Raw genomic sequence first — 14758 nt, forward strand, 5'->3', positions numbered from 1 at the left:
GCTCGCAGAGGGAAGAGAAAATCCACCCCCGCCCCCAAGGGAAGGGAGGCGCACGGCCCGACGGGCATAAGGGCAGGGCAGCGACCTCGGGATCGGCTATAGCCGAGGGAGGCCTTTCCATGGGTCTGGCCCTCTGAAGGTCATCGGCGGGCGCAGGAAGCCCTAAACCGTGAGATGAGCCTTTGCTCTTCTGTCCTGTGTGTCACCGTGCAGGACGGCCTCCCCGTCCCACAAAGCAAACACACCCGCGACCTTCCCCCGATGACTAACAGTTTCTCTTCGTGGGGAGACGGCCATCCCTCGACTTCCCTGGGACCCCCACCGCCCGCGACGGCTCCGCCCTGCCAGCGCGGCCGGAGCGGTTTCTCAGCCTCTTTTACTGAGAGTGACCGCACCTCAGGGAACCCCTCGCCTCCTCCCTCTCCGAGCCGTTGACTCCCCCTCTCCAGCCCTACGGAAAAAGCTATATTTGGGCCGGGCTGGGAGCGGTGATCCGCCCTACCCCAACCAGTTTCGCCCAGGTGCGTGGGGGAGGGGGTGGCGGTTTAACAGCGCCCAGTTGGCCCGGGAGGAGGAGCTGCCACCGCCCCCTGCGCGTCTCAGGTGTAACCGGAGCCGGGAAGGGCGCGGCGCAGCCACCATCACCTGCGGAACCTGTCGGGCGGCTCACATCGGTTCGCCGCCGCGCAAGCAAAGCTTCGTCTCCGTCCGAGCCTCGGAAGACTTTCATCCGGCTTCTCCGCGCCCCGCCGCCAGCCCGAGTCATGACGCTGCTCAGAGGGGCTGCGCTCCTGCTGCTACTCTGCACTGTTTGTTCCGTGGAGAGCTGTGAGTACCCATACCCCTCTGTCCGCTCTGTATTGCCTTTCCCCTTCTCTCTCTTCCCACAGCCGGACTTCGTTGCCCTGTGACCTCGTGTTGTGGTCCTTCTCTCTCTCTCCGCTTCCCGCAGAGCTACCCCGGTGGGCATCCTGCTCCGCGTCCCAAAATGGCGCCCCCTTCCCGCAGGGGGCGCGGAGCCGCTGGCGAGCAGGGAGTGGCAGCCCCGCGGGCGGGAAAGTGAGGAAGGAACGGGGGCCCCTAGTATCCGCACCCCTTTGTCCCCGGCCGGAGGGGCCTCGCAGTCTATGGGAAGGGAGCTTGGGCGTTCCGAAGAAGTTCTCGCCCTTTTCCAGAGAAGGGCGGGTGGCGAGGTGGGAAGCCGGCTCCGTCCGGTGAGAGGTGGCTTTGTCTCTCTTCTCCGCCCAGTGGAGCAGCGGCTGGCGGTGCCCGGAGGTGTCCCGGCTATCTCCCTAAGGGCAGTTGTGTTCATGGCCTCGTTTCTCTTCCAGCGTGCGTCTGTGAAAAGAACAAGCGTGTCACCAACTGCAGGGAGGCCAGCGGCGTGTGCTGGTGCGACTCGATCGGCACTGGGTTGTCTGTGAACTGCGGCACTTGTAAGTAAACCAAGGCTGCGCTTGCTCTGGTTGCGCTCTCTGCTACGGGGCGGCAAGGGAAAGTGCCGGCTAAGCCCCAGGAATTGCGTGGAGCAGAACAGTGAGCTCCCGGTAAATAATGGTGGTGAGGAAAGAAAGCTTCTTCCTAGTCTTTCAGGCGAACTGGCGGTGGGAGAGAAGTATTCGGCATTTCTCCAGTGCAACTTGTGTAGATGCTTACAGGCTCCCCCATTCTCTTTAATATTCAGTTTCGCAAGGCAAGGGTTTGTCAAAGATTAATTTTTCGTTTCCTTGTGAGCGCATGTCATGACCCTTCCTACAAATCCAGAAGCAAAAGAGCTTTGTCTGAAGGCCTTACTTTTGGTTTGAGCTCAGCTAAGCTGTACATCTTCACCTTGCTGGACTTCCTCTGAGTTTTCCTTAAGAAGCTGATGCGTCCCAGCTGTGTTGGCTTTATGCGCCACCTACACGCTGGACATCTGCTGCTTCATGTAATGGTTTCCAGTCTGGTTGCTGCTGATGTGACCATGCATTTTGATAGACTAAAAGCTCTGTTTTGAACGTGCGTGGTTTCGTGCTACATAATATGATTTTCTGGTTGCTTTTAGTGACCTCAAAATGCCTGTTGATGAAAGCAGAAATGGCACACACAAAATCAGGTCGTCGTGAGAAACCAAAAGATGCGTTTGAAGATACAGATGGCCTTTACGATCCCGAGTGTGAAAATAATGGTGTTTTCAAGGCAAAGCAGTGCAACGGAACCACCTGTTGGTGTGTGAATACAGCTGGTGTTAGAAGGACTGACAAACATGATGCAGACCTGAAGTGCAACCAGTTAGTCAGAACAATGTAAGTCTTTCAGTAGGGTGTGCTATGACATGAAAACGTCTACCTGCATTTGGTTTTGCATAGTAAAGGATTTATCTGCATGAATGATGCACTGGGGATGAACAAAGATGTAGCAGTTATCAAGCATTTATTGCTCTTTTTCCTTTTATTTTTGGAAGGGTTTTGGAGAAAGGGGACCTTTCCTTGTTTTTGTCTTGCTGCTCCATGGTGGGGTGGGGTGTTTTTTTTAATCTGGAGTTAGTTTTCTTAGAATTAATTATTTGTGTGCACGCTTCTGAGAGTATTCATTGTGCTTGCTTGTTACATCAGGTGGATCATCATTGAAATGAAACACGCTGAGAGGAACTCTCCTCTGAGCACTGAATCTTTAGACAAGTAAGTGGTGATAGTGAGCTGTCATGGCAATGTATGCATGCACTGAATGACACCTAGTGTATCCCTAAAAGGTTTAGAAGCATTGTCAAACTCTTGAACTCATTTGTAAGACACCTTTGAAGTGACTTACCGATACTTCATAGAATTGTTTTGTTGGAATTATTTGCTAATAAGATTTACTTCCATTTAAAATTGATTGCCACCTTTTTTTAATCAAGTTAATATACTGAAGGAAATGAAAGGTGTTAAGGTGAAACAGCCCCCAAAGTAAACTGTCAAAGATGGCAGAGAGTCTGCATGGAAGCAGCAGGAGGAAGTAGCTTCGGCCAAAACAAAGTCCTGCTTCTGTGACAGAGGTCATACAGCAAGAAAACCATGCTTGCAATGATTAGATTCCCCTGACCACAGAACAAAAGCTGCTAGTCTCAGCTCCTTTTCTGAACTCACAGAACTATACAAACTTTTCTCTCCAAGGCTGCAGTAATATGTATGTTGATTTTTTTCAGTAAGGGCATTTCCACTGTTAGGAATTACCAGAGTGGTGATGCAATTTAGTAATGAGAACTTAGAGGGTTTGTTTGGAATCGAGTTAATTTTCTTAGTAGTGGTTGATATTATGCTGTATTTTAGATTGGTGACCAAAACAGTATTGATAAGTCATCAGTGTCTTAGCTGTTGCTGAAGAGTACTTATATGATGTCGATGAGGCCTTTTTAAACTCTCTCTGCTGCCTCAGTTAAGTGGGCTGAGGGCAGGCAAGAGTTTGGGAATGGGATACAGGAGATATGTCTGACCCAAATTGGCTAGAGAGGTATCAAGATACTGTATCATGTCATGTTCAGCAATAAATCCAGGGGTGTGGGACGGTTCTTTCCAGCTAGGCATTGCTTGAGGATTAGCCAGGTATCCATCTGCTATTTGTGAGTCACTGCTTTTACATCACTTACAAGTTTTTCATTTCCATCATCCATCCCTTTCACTTCCGAGACTGGTTTTGGCTTGACCCAGGATGGATTTTGTTGTTTATTTTGTTGGGCTTTCCCATGCTTTTGGCCTTCTGATTCTCAGCCCAATTCTATCTAAGTGTGAGGGCTTAGTTGCCAGCTGGGATCAACCTGCCACAGAGAGACTACAGGGGGAAAAAAATCATTTGTAGTAGTTTTCCTTGCTTCTGCAAATAGATGTGTAAAATAGCAGTTTTTTACAGCTGTGGCTTTAATATCCTTACAGGTTCTTCAGGGATATCATTACCAAACGTTATCTGCTGAATGGACGCTATGTCACTAATGTTCTGGTAAGAGGCACATTGTTTCTAGTAAAGTATCGGACCTTTGTTGTGAGTAACTTGGAAAACTAACGCGATAGATGAAGAGCCTTAACTAGAAGCTCTTGAAAAAGTGATACTTATTGAACAGCTAGAAAATGACTGTAGATGAACTGAAATACTTGAGAAACTATATAATGTTTGTCTTACGATGAATTCTTTCTTCAGTAAAAAAGTGGAATTTGTTCTCAAAATAATTGTTTGCAGTTACTGAAATACCATAAACTTGATTCAGGGTGTGATTTGACAAGTTGGATAATATAGTATTTTACTGCCTGACAGTTTTATTTAAACTGGCCCCTTAATACCATACTATTTTTCTTCCAGTATGAAAAACCATACATTACTATTGATTTGAAGCAAAATTCCTCAGAGAAATCTTCAGGAGATGTGGATATAGCTGATGTGGCCTACTACTTTGAAAAAGATGTAAGTGTGTCATGGGTAAAGTTAGTCTAAGACTACATATGTGTTATTACAGGGCACTAAGTAGCCTTAACTGCATACAGGCTAAAGCAAGATGAATTTTTACAGCATAAAATAGCAAATCTTTTCCTATCTGTTCCTAGGTAAAAGGTGACTCCCTCTTCCAAAATAACAATCTAAACTTGAGTATTGATAATGAGGCACTGCTCTTTGAGAAGACGGTGGTCTACTATGTTGACGAAATAGCACCAGAGTTTTCCATGAAGTCTCTGACTCCTGGCCTCATTGCTGTCATTGTAGTAGTAGTAGTAGCAATAGTTGCTGCTATTGTTGTTCTGGTAAGTTCTAATAACGCTGCTAAGCAGAATAAGGAACAGTGTAGTCTGGGAAATAACATACCAGGGTAACTGTGCTCTGACAAGCAGTGTTCCTCTCTAAAATGTTGCTTTTTTCTGAGAGGTGGGAAAGGTGATGGACATACTGTCAGGGCTTCAGGTTAAAACTGAAGAGTGTTGTATGGGGAAATGAAAGCTTTAGTAAGAACTTAGTGAGGTGAAAAGTGACTTTCCTGCCTCCTGATGTCAAGTTAAGAATGAACAGCTTCTCGTGTACCTTACTTAAGAAGGATGGGGAAAGCACAGGTTCAGGTTCAGAGTTCTAAATTCACAACCATATCGGGTTACATGTAAGTCGAGACTCAAAATTTCTCAATTACTCTGTCCTTCTCTTACAGGTCTTAACAAGGAGGAGGAAAGGGAAGTACGTGAAAGCAGAGGTAATTACTTTCTGTTTATGGTATATGTGTGGGGAGGAGGTTGGCCAGAATTCAGAAATTCATAAGTTTGCTGTAGGTTAAAAGCTTGCTTAGGTCGCTTCAGGTCCTTTCAAGGAGACCAAAAGTACTCAGATTTTGTAACTGTCATCTATATAGTTCACCACGTTCATTTTGCCCTGGTTTCAAAGGCAGTTGGTGATCTGCTGTTCCCAGGGTTGGGAGGCAGTGCCAACAGCAAGTACCACCTTTACATATCTATAGCAAGGACAATCCAATCAACAGGAAATACTGATAGTCCCTTTCTCTCATGAAGTCCTTTACTCGAGATATTTGCATGGAGCTTGCAGTTTCTTTGAAGAGATACTTTCCAATGGAATAGCAACAAATGGTACTATTACGTGGTGCTTCACTCCACATTTGTAAAGCGATCCAAAGGATGTTACAGCTAAATAGAAAAGTCTGCTCCCTGCAGGCAACCTACAGAGTGCTGTTTTGGTTTGGCTCTTTTTTTTAAATAAGAGCAATAAAATAGCTGAAGCATAATAATAGTCTTGACATGGTTCCTTCTGTTAGTGATACATCAATTCTCTGCGAATTAAAGCCCAGGATAAGTCCCACTGACTTCTCGGTTCTTGCGCTACTTTTCAACAAAAATGTTCATCTGCTTCCTCCCTTCCAGGTAAAGGAAATGAATGAAATGCATAGAGGACTGAATGCTTAACTAAATCAGCTGAAGACAGAGTAAGATTTCAACAAGAAGACAACAGAAACTATTTGAAGCATGGATGTTTAGGAAGAGTCCTCCTAACAGCCAAAACTGGTAACTGTGCTACTACTTAAACTATATGTTGAGAGTTAAATCTTAAGCACCCCATCTTACTCAAGTCAAACTTTTTAACTATTGCTCCCCAAATTTTTTTTTTTTTGTTGTTTTGGGTTTTTTTATGATGATGAAGTGAGTTAACAACTGCTGTTACTAGGGTTATGGAGCATAGAGGCTCAAATGGCTATTTTACTTTTGTGGGAGGTTTATTAAAGTAATGATTTTTGTAGCTGTGTAACAAGGCTGTCTCCTGTATAACTGAACTGTTTTTATGGTTGTCTGTATATAGTTGAAGTTGCTGTAACTTTTTTATGACTTGAATTAATAAAACTTCAAAACAGGCTTCTAATTCTTCCATGTTGAAATGATGATCCATTAAGTTACTGGGCCTAATGCTTCTTTAAAGCAAGAAACCTCAACATAGGTGAAAATACTTTAGAACTCTTTAATTTTAGACAAAGTTTGGTTTAGGCATCTAATCTCAATAGCAAGATACTTGTGAAAAGTATGCTTTATTCTATCTTCCGCTCTATGTGCAGCAGAAGTAAATGATAAAAGATGGATTGTTTGTATAAAAAAATAAACATGCTGTGAATGTAGCAATTCTGGCAATGAATGGACTGCTCTTTTGAACACTGTGTAAGTATTTACTATAAAATAAGCCTCCAGTGTCTGAGGTGTAGGGTCGGGGTGGCTAGGCTTTGCATCTGATGGTGCAGCAGCAGGGAGAGTATTGCACAATTATGATTTGCATAGTTATTGCAGAGCTGGAGTCTTTCTGCAGTTATCACTGTTCATGGTCATGGGGGCTGACCAAACCTACACAGGTGTCTCCCTCCCAGAGCTTTGGATAAAAGGAGCTTCCTTTGGCAGTTAGTAAACTCTGTACTGTACACTGGCTAGCAGGTGTGTATATCCATCCAGTGTATCTGATTTATAAAGGAAATGCTCTAACTCCTGTTGCCAAAAAAATAATGAGATGCAAGATAAGGAATTGAATGACAAATCTTACTACCTATGTTTGTTATGACACCTCTCCCCCACCATCTAAATCAAGAAAAGTAGGATAATCTACTGAAAGGATATTCTATATATTGTGTTCAGGAAATATGAAAGGTAACTTGCTATAGAGCTTATGTCCATCTGCTGAATGCAATAGGGAAGTTCCTGTGCTGTGCTGAATGTACCTCTGATGTCACAGGTCACCAGTATACCTTCTGCCTTGAATGATGTGGTAGCTGACATGTGTGTGTCACTGTTGGACGTTGAAATGTAGGCAGTGACTGTTCCCTTGGGTCTTCCACCATCTAATGCTGTGAATAAATGGTTTGGGTTGGAAGGGCCCTTTAAAGATCATCTAGTCAACTGCAGTGAGAGTATTTTACACTTCAATAAGGCATTAAAGTCTAGTTGTTAAACTTGTTTTTCAACAAGTTGTGTATTGTTTTCTGCTATTCTTCTCTCTCCATATTCTATGCTGCTTAAATGTCTGCAGTATGGTATCCTTCCCCTTCCTTTCTTCTCCCCAAGATAATAATGCCATTGTTAGCTCTCCTTCCTACCCTCTCCATTCTCATACCTTTTGTGGCCTGTGGGATGGAAAGAGATGTCATGTACAGTGGCTGGGCTGGAGCTACACATGTGCAGACTTGACTGGCTGGTATGTACCTGTTGTGTGGCCTGGACCTTGTCCCAGTCGGTTTGTTTGAAAATCATTGTCCCTCCTTTTCCCACAGTAGAAGGAAGACAACTTAAATCCTTTTCTCTCGCCTTGTTTTTTAACCCAATGGAGCTTTTTGTGTTATACTTGCACAAGCTTAGTAGTGGCTAATGCAGTCTTCTTCCTTGTTGAACTTGACTGAAACTAGCCCAAGGGTTAGAAAACCACAAAGTCTGAATTTTTAATTAGTTTCTGTAGAAGACAGTTTAACCAAATCCACAACTGAAGGAATTATACTGTGTCTGTTTTTAAACTTGGCTACTCTCATAAAAACACAATCCTTGAGTCTCAGAACAGCAGTTGACATGAGTTTTCTCTCTTAGTTTCTTTTTCTGAATAGGTTCATTGATCTTTATATTGGTTTTAATTTATTTCTGCATTTAGCCAACAGTCCAGCTGCCTAAAAGTGTATATATGGGAAATGGATGGAGAGGATTAAGAGTTCAGAAAGTAGTGTGTCAGCACGTTCCAGCTGTATTCTTTAGGTTTTCTGTGCAGCTGAAGGAAACTAATGTCCTGAACTTAAAAAAACATGCTATCACTGTCAACTGTCCACATAGGATCTGGTATTTCTTAGAGAGCAGTTCTGAAATGCTAGCAAGAAGGACTGCTTTTAACAAGTATTTTGCTGTCTAATGCCTTAGGTGCTCTTCATTGTAATACTGTAAAAGCATTTGCCAAAGTTAAAAAGAACTTGTACTTTCCTGGAAAAGAAGTAAACCTGTCAAAGTTAATGAAATGGTATTAGTCACTCTGAGTTTTTGATAAGGTAGATATTTTTGTGGTTCATACACTGCTGGCCACACTCTCATCTAACTGCTGTTGGTTGTCTTGGCCCTGAGTGCACATTGCTGGCTTACAGTGAATGTGCTGCATTCCCATCTCAAGGAGCTGTGTGTGTTTCAGCATTATAACAATATGTTAATGAGTAAAGTTCACTTGTTAGGAATGTAAGTTACAGCAATTTTGCATATTGAAAAGGAGGGTGGGGAGAGACCTTACTGCTTTCTACAACTGCACAGTCACAGAGTGGATTGGGTTGTAAGGGACTTTCAGAGATAATCTTGTCCAACTGCCCTGTGCTCAGCAGGGACACTTCCACCTGAATCGGGCTCCCCATCATCAAGTCGGATCCTGAATGGCTCCAGGGATGAGGCCTCCTGTACATCTCAGGGCAACTTGTTCCAGTTCTCATTGTAAAGAAATTCCTAATGTCTAACTTAAATCTACCCTGCTCCAGTTTAAAGCCACTGCCCTTTGTTCTATTGCTACAAGTCTAACACTCCCTCCTCAGTCTTCCTGTAGGTCACCTTGGGATATTGAAATGTAACTATAAGATCTCTCCAGAGCATTCTCTTCTCCAGACTGAACAGCCCCAATTCTTTCAGCCTCTCTTCATAGGCATGGTGCTTCAGCCCTCTGACCATCCTGCAGCCTGTATTCATAGTAAGGATTGGCCTGACCTAGGTGCAGGGCTTTGAACTTTGTTTTATTTAACCTCATGAAGTTTTCAGACCCCTTCTCCAACCTGTTCAGGTCCTTCTGGGTGGTATCTCATCCTTCAGTCTTGTGAAGTACACCATGCAGTTTGGTATCATCAAACTTCTGAGTGTGTAGCTCAATCTTGCTGTCTATAGTACTGAAAATATTGAATGGCACTGCTCCCAGTACTGACCCATCTGTCTATCTGGACATTGGGCTATTGACCGTTGCCTTATGTATATAATCTTTCAACCAATTCATTATCCACTCAATGGTGCATATCTCTCTACATCCCTACATTGATGTTGGTCTCTTTTTCACAAGTCACAACTGACAAATGAGGAAATGGCATCAAGTTGCCTCAAGGTGAGGTTTAGGTTGGACGTTAAGAAAAACTTTTTTGTTGAAAGGGTTCTTGAAGAATGGAATGGACTGACCAGGGACTTGTTTGAATTGCCACCCCCAGGGGTATTTGAAAACTGTGTTTTATAAAGTGCTCAAAGGTATGCTGTAGTGATGGTGACTCTGGTAGCCAGAAAATAGTTGGAGTTGATGGTCTTAGAGGTCTGTTCCAGCCGTGGTGAACCTGTGTGATCCTAACAATTTGCTGATGAAAGTTTCTTCACTTGACAAGAAGTTTTTGTTTCTTTAGGCTTTGATGTCCTTGGTGCCTTTGTTTTATTTGGATGGGAACTTTCAGCACAGGCTAGGCACCATGAATCTTTGGGCTACTTTTCAAGGGCATTTTAGCTAGCAAACATGCATTATTTATTGAATGTAAGCCACTTTATACCATAAAGCCTCTGATCAATGGTTCTTCTTAGAAAACCAATGCAATATTCATCACAACTGAAACAGCATCACTAGAACCTAGGCATTTACTCCGTTTCACTTCACAGAATAACAGAACAGTAGGGGATAGTCCTCTAAAAGTCATCTATTCAACCTCCCTGCTAAAACAGGATCACCCACGTTCACAGGCAGGTGGGTTTGGAATGCGTCCCAGAGATGGAGACTCCACGAGTTCTCTTTTTTTCTTATGTTTACATGGAACCTCCCTCCTGTGTTCAAGTTTGGGTCCATTGCCCTTGGCTTTGTCACTGGACACCACTAAGAAAAGTCCATTCTCTGGGCACTCGCCTCAGACTTCTCCAGGCTCTCTCAGCCTCTCCTCACGCCTCAGGCGCACCCCAGGGGTAACACCTTCCGACCTCCCCCAACGCAACTCCTGACCCGCCGGGGCCCTTAGATATGGATAACCCCAGTGAGAGCTCCCCTCAGACTTCTCCAGGCTCGCCTCAGGCGCACCCCAGGGGTAACACCTTCCGACCTCCCCCAATGCAACGCCTGACCCGGGGGGCCCTTAGATATGGATAACCCCAGTGAGAGCTCCCCTCAGACTTCTCCCGGCTCGCCTCAGGCGCACCCCAGGGGTAACACCTTCCGACCTCCCCCAGTGCAACGCCTGACCCGCCGGGGCCCTTAGATATGGATAACCCCAGTGAGAGCTCCCCTCAGACTTCTCCAGGCTCGCCTCAGGCGTACCCCAGGGGTAACACCTTGCGACCTCCCCCAACGCAATTCCTGACCCGCCGGGGCCCTTAGATATGGATAACCCCAGTGAGAGCTCCCCTCAGACTTCTCCAGGCTCGCCTCAGGCGTACCCCAGGGGTAACACCTTCCGACCTCCCCCAACGCAATTCCTGACCCGCCGGGGCCCTTAGATATGGATAACCCCAGTGAGAGCTCCCCTCAGACTTCTCCAGGCTCGCCTCAGGCGTACCCCAGGGGTAACACCTTCCGACCTCCCCCAACGCAATGCCTGACCCGCCGGGGCCCTTAGATATGGATAACCCCAGTGAGAGCTCCCCTCAGACTTCTCCAGGCTCGCCTCAGGCGTACCCCAGGGGTAACACCTTCCGACCTCCCCCAACGCAACTCCTGACCCGCCGGGGCCCTCCCGGGCGCCAGATAGAGGGGAGGGGCGGGGGTGGTGACGCACCGCGCGAGCTCCTCAGCCATTGGCTGCCGCCGTTGGCGCGCGCGCGGCGGCGGCAGCCGAGAGTCGGCAACATGGCGGTGGAGCCGCCGCGGGACGCGCTGTGGCCGGAGGGCGCGGGGGCCGAGGCGGGCTTCGTGCGCGCCGTGCTCGCCTTGCCCGAGAAGCCCGACACCACTGTGCGCTTCTTCGAGCGCGGCGATTACTACACGGTGCACGGCGCGGACGCGCGTTTGGCCGCCCGCGAGCTCTTCCGAACCCTCGCCGTCATCCGCCAGCTGGCGGGGGCACCGGGTGGGTACGGAGATCCGGGCCGAGGGGTCTGAGGGACGGCAGGGGGGCGGGTTGGACACTCGCATTGCTCCTTCTCGGGGGTCTTTCTGTGGAGGGAAGGACGGTGTCGGGTGCTCGGCCTTGAGTGAACGAAGAGGAACGAGGGAAGAAAGGGGGGAGTTGGGGGTGGGTCCGTCCGCGGTGGGGCGGCGATGGGTGCCGGGGATGTATCTGCACCTGGTAGCTGGCGCAGCAGTTGCCTGTTTTCAAGGGCAAGGTTCCTGGGGTCTTATTCGGGTTGGGACGCTGCTTGGTTTTGCATTGTGTCGTGACGTTTTGTGTCCGTCTTGGGCTGAAATTATCCGCGGTGGCGTTTCTCACAGACAGGGACGTTTCCAAGACGAGAGTATGAGGTGATGCTCATCTATCTGAAAGGAGGTTTTGGCGAGGTGGGTGTTGGTCTCTTCGGAGAAGTCACAACTGATAGGACGAGAGGAAACGGCGTGAAGTGATTCCAGGAGAGGGTTAGGTTGGATATTGGGAACAACTTCTCAACGGAAAGGGAAGTGGCTGAATCGCCCTCCCTGGGTGTGTTTAAAAGTGGTCCAGATAGGGTCCGTAAGGATAAGGTGTAGTAGTGGCTCTGCTAGAGTTAGAAAATGTTTGGACTTAATGGTCTTAAAGGTCTTTCCTAACCATGGTGACTCTGTGATTGTTGTGCTCTAGGCAGTGAGCTGCCAAAGGCTGCAGCACCGCGGGTATTGCTAGGAGCGAAGGCAGTGAGGCCTGCTGCTGTTCCCTGTGCTGATGGCTGTGGGAAGGGAGGTACGAAGAGCTACCTCTCTGGATTCTAATGCCTGCTTTGGCTGATTGTTGCTCAGAGGCAAACATAACTGAATGCAAATCTTCTTCAGCCTCTTGCAGCCTTGCAATGATAATTAGTAGCCATTCTGAGTAGGATGTGTGTGATGGATGGAAGTGTACAAACGTAGGAAGCTATCTACAGCAGAAAGCATGGTTCTGAGTATATACTTCTCATCACAAGCTCAGCTGCAGGAGTGTCAGATGTGGAAAGTAGGTTGAACACAACATATTGCAGGGGCTTATAGTGCTTAATGTTTTCCCAGTGCATTGGTAGGTTTCCATTTGTGAAAATGATTGCATGGTATTTGCTGTGGTAAACCGAGGACAGGGCTTATACAGTTCTGTAGTGCAGGCGGTGGGTAAGCAATGGTAACCACGCTGGAATGGGGACAGTCTGCAGAAGTAAACGATGTTTAATTATGTATTGCATAAGGTTTTTCTCTTCCATCTGTGCCCCATTACTTTTTATTTATCTCTTGGTATAAGATGGTGGGGCTTGCAGATGTCGAATGTACGGACCTTGAGATTAATTATCTTGCCAGAAGAAGCAAACCTTAGTCTTCAATCTTGAGGAACATAATGTCACAAAGTTATTGTCTGCACAAAATAAACCTGTTTGTTTTGAATTGTTTTTATTTGTATGTGTGCCATCACGTTAAAAAAACAACAACATTCTCATTTCACTTTCTACTGCAAGCGATGAGCTAATATGCAAATAAGCCCCAACCTGTCTTCAAAACCACAAAAAACACTCAGAGAATAAAAACAACTGTTGGAGAAGTTGTAGAACTTGATAGTTTCAGATGTAGAATTTGGTGTCTTCCAGACACTGCACTGGTGTAGTTTTTGTATTCCATTTAAAAGTGATTTGTTTCATGGACGTGACTGTCAGCTTTGGATTTAAAACCTTTTAAAGCCTTATCTAACATATTTAACTAAAAGTAATCATAAAGCTCCCATCTTTTGCTTCACCTGTTCCCTGCTACTGTATTACATAGTCTCATCTGAAAAGAAAACAGAAAGACAACATGTTTTTTTGGACTGTGAAGGAGAATTTAATTATGTGGAATTAGTTTTTTGCCTGCTTTCAAAAAGTCTTAGTAGAAATTTGAGGATAGAAAATGAAAAAATCCTATTCAAAATAAGCCTGTAAGTTTCCACGGGTGTGAAAGTTTGCCGTTTAGCATATGTAAAGGGAGGAAGAACCTCAAATGTGATGAAGATGTGCTACTGAAAAAAGGGATGTGATAATCCCTGTCTATTACACAATCACAGAATTGTCTAGATTGGGAAAAGACCAATAATTAGCCTAATGATTATGAGTCCTAGGCTACACCATATACCTAAGCACTACATCTACAGAACTCTCCAGGGATGGGGACTCCACCACTTCCCTGGGCAACCTGTTGCAATGCCTTATAACCCTTTCAGTAAAGAAATTCTTCCTAATATTCTTCCTGAACTTCCCTTGGTGCAACTTGAGGCCATTTCCTTTTGTTTTATCATTTGTTACTTGGTTGAACAGACTGACCCCCACCTCTCAACAATCCCATTTCAGGTAAGTCCTAGAGAGCAATAGGGTCTCCTCTGAGCCTCCTTTTCTCTTTATTGCTTGTGCCTACTTTATATATCAATTATCTCTTGTGTATCTGACATCAGCCTGGGTTAATTCCACTTACCAATCTGAAGGAAACTTAATATACTCTCCTTAAACCTCAGTTTGCTCAGTAGTGGAACTATCTTATTCTGAGAGTAGGCTGGTGCCAAAAGTGGCACGAAAGGTGAGACAGAAGTGGTATTGCTTCTCTTGGCAATTGTATCAAATTAAATGCCTGAACCCATACAGGAAGAGAAGGGAGAGGTTTGTTAACAGAAACAAGAGGTTTGTCCATTAAGCACTTTCTAACTTGGGTTTTGATGGAAACTTCTGAGAAAATATATTGTATTTAAAGTATCTGTTGTGATAAAAGAGTGTTGGCAAGTGTCCTGCCATCGTCTAACTGTGACTAGGGTCACAAGCTGTTCTGTCCACAGAAGTGGCTTATCCGTGAGAGAATCATAGAACAGTTTGGGTTGGAAGGGACCTCCAAACATCATCCAGTCCAACCCCCTCTGCAGTAACCAGGGACATCCTTAACAAGGTCAGGTTGCCCAGAGCCCTGTTGGGCCTCACACTGAATATCTCCAGGGGTGAGGCCTCGACTACCTCCCTGGGCAACCTATTTCAGTGTTCCACTACCCTCATGATAAAAAACTTGTTCCTTAAAAAAAAGTTGTTATCCAGAAGGAAAACTGATAGCAGACTTCCACCACTCATTGGATTAAAAATGTATGAAACTAATTGGAAAACCAAATCATGAATATTGTAAGGAGAGAGGAAGGATGAGGGAATGATCTTTGTTTATATGTAGA

General features: G+C 45.7%; 2 protein-coding genes across 2 annotated transcripts in view; both read left to right on the top strand.

The window, feature by feature from the left end:
* The first annotated feature begins 482 nt into the window (after window positions 1-482).
* On the top strand, window positions 483-6611 carry EPCAM (epithelial cell adhesion molecule). Its single transcript, XM_064164365.1, has 9 exons — window positions 483-828; window positions 1332-1436; window positions 2045-2285; window positions 2595-2660; window positions 3891-3954; window positions 4312-4413; window positions 4554-4748; window positions 5144-5185; window positions 5865-6611. The coding sequence occupies exons 1-9, from the start codon at window positions 765-767 to the stop codon at window positions 5904-5906; spliced, it is 921 nt and encodes a 306-aa protein (XP_064020435.1). The 5' UTR covers window positions 483-764; the 3' UTR covers window positions 5907-6611.
* Window positions 6612-11271: 4660 nt separating this feature from the next.
* MSH2 (mutS homolog 2) overlaps window positions 11272-14758 on the top strand; it is a 57627-nt gene continuing 54140 nt past the window's right edge. Inside the window, exon 1 of the mRNA XM_064164366.1 lies at window positions 11272-11503. Within this exon, the coding sequence (XP_064020436.1) occupies window positions 11284-11503 (220 nt within the window). The 5' untranslated portion in view covers window positions 11272-11283. The remainder of the gene's footprint in view (window positions 11504-14758) is intronic.

Source organism: Pogoniulus pusillus, chromosome 25 (assembly GCF_015220805.1).
Source record: "Pogoniulus pusillus isolate bPogPus1 chromosome 25, bPogPus1.pri, whole genome shotgun sequence".
In the NCBI taxonomy this organism is placed as follows: domain Eukaryota; kingdom Metazoa; phylum Chordata; class Aves; order Piciformes; family Lybiidae; genus Pogoniulus; species Pogoniulus pusillus.

Excerpts from the sequence above, each read along its gene's own strand:
- EPCAM (XM_064164365.1), top strand. The coding sequence starts at position 765 with ATGACGCTGCTCAGAGGGGCTGCGCTCCTGCTGCTACTCTGCACTGTT. Across the intron at positions 1,437-2,044 it reads GTCTGTGAACTGCGGCACTT|TGACCTCAAAATGCCTGTTG; the intron begins GTAAGTAAACCA and ends GGTTGCTTTTAG. Across the intron at positions 5,186-5,864 it reads GGAAGTACGTGAAAGCAGAG|GTAAAGGAAATGAATGAAAT; the intron begins GTAATTACTTTC and ends CCTCCCTTCCAG.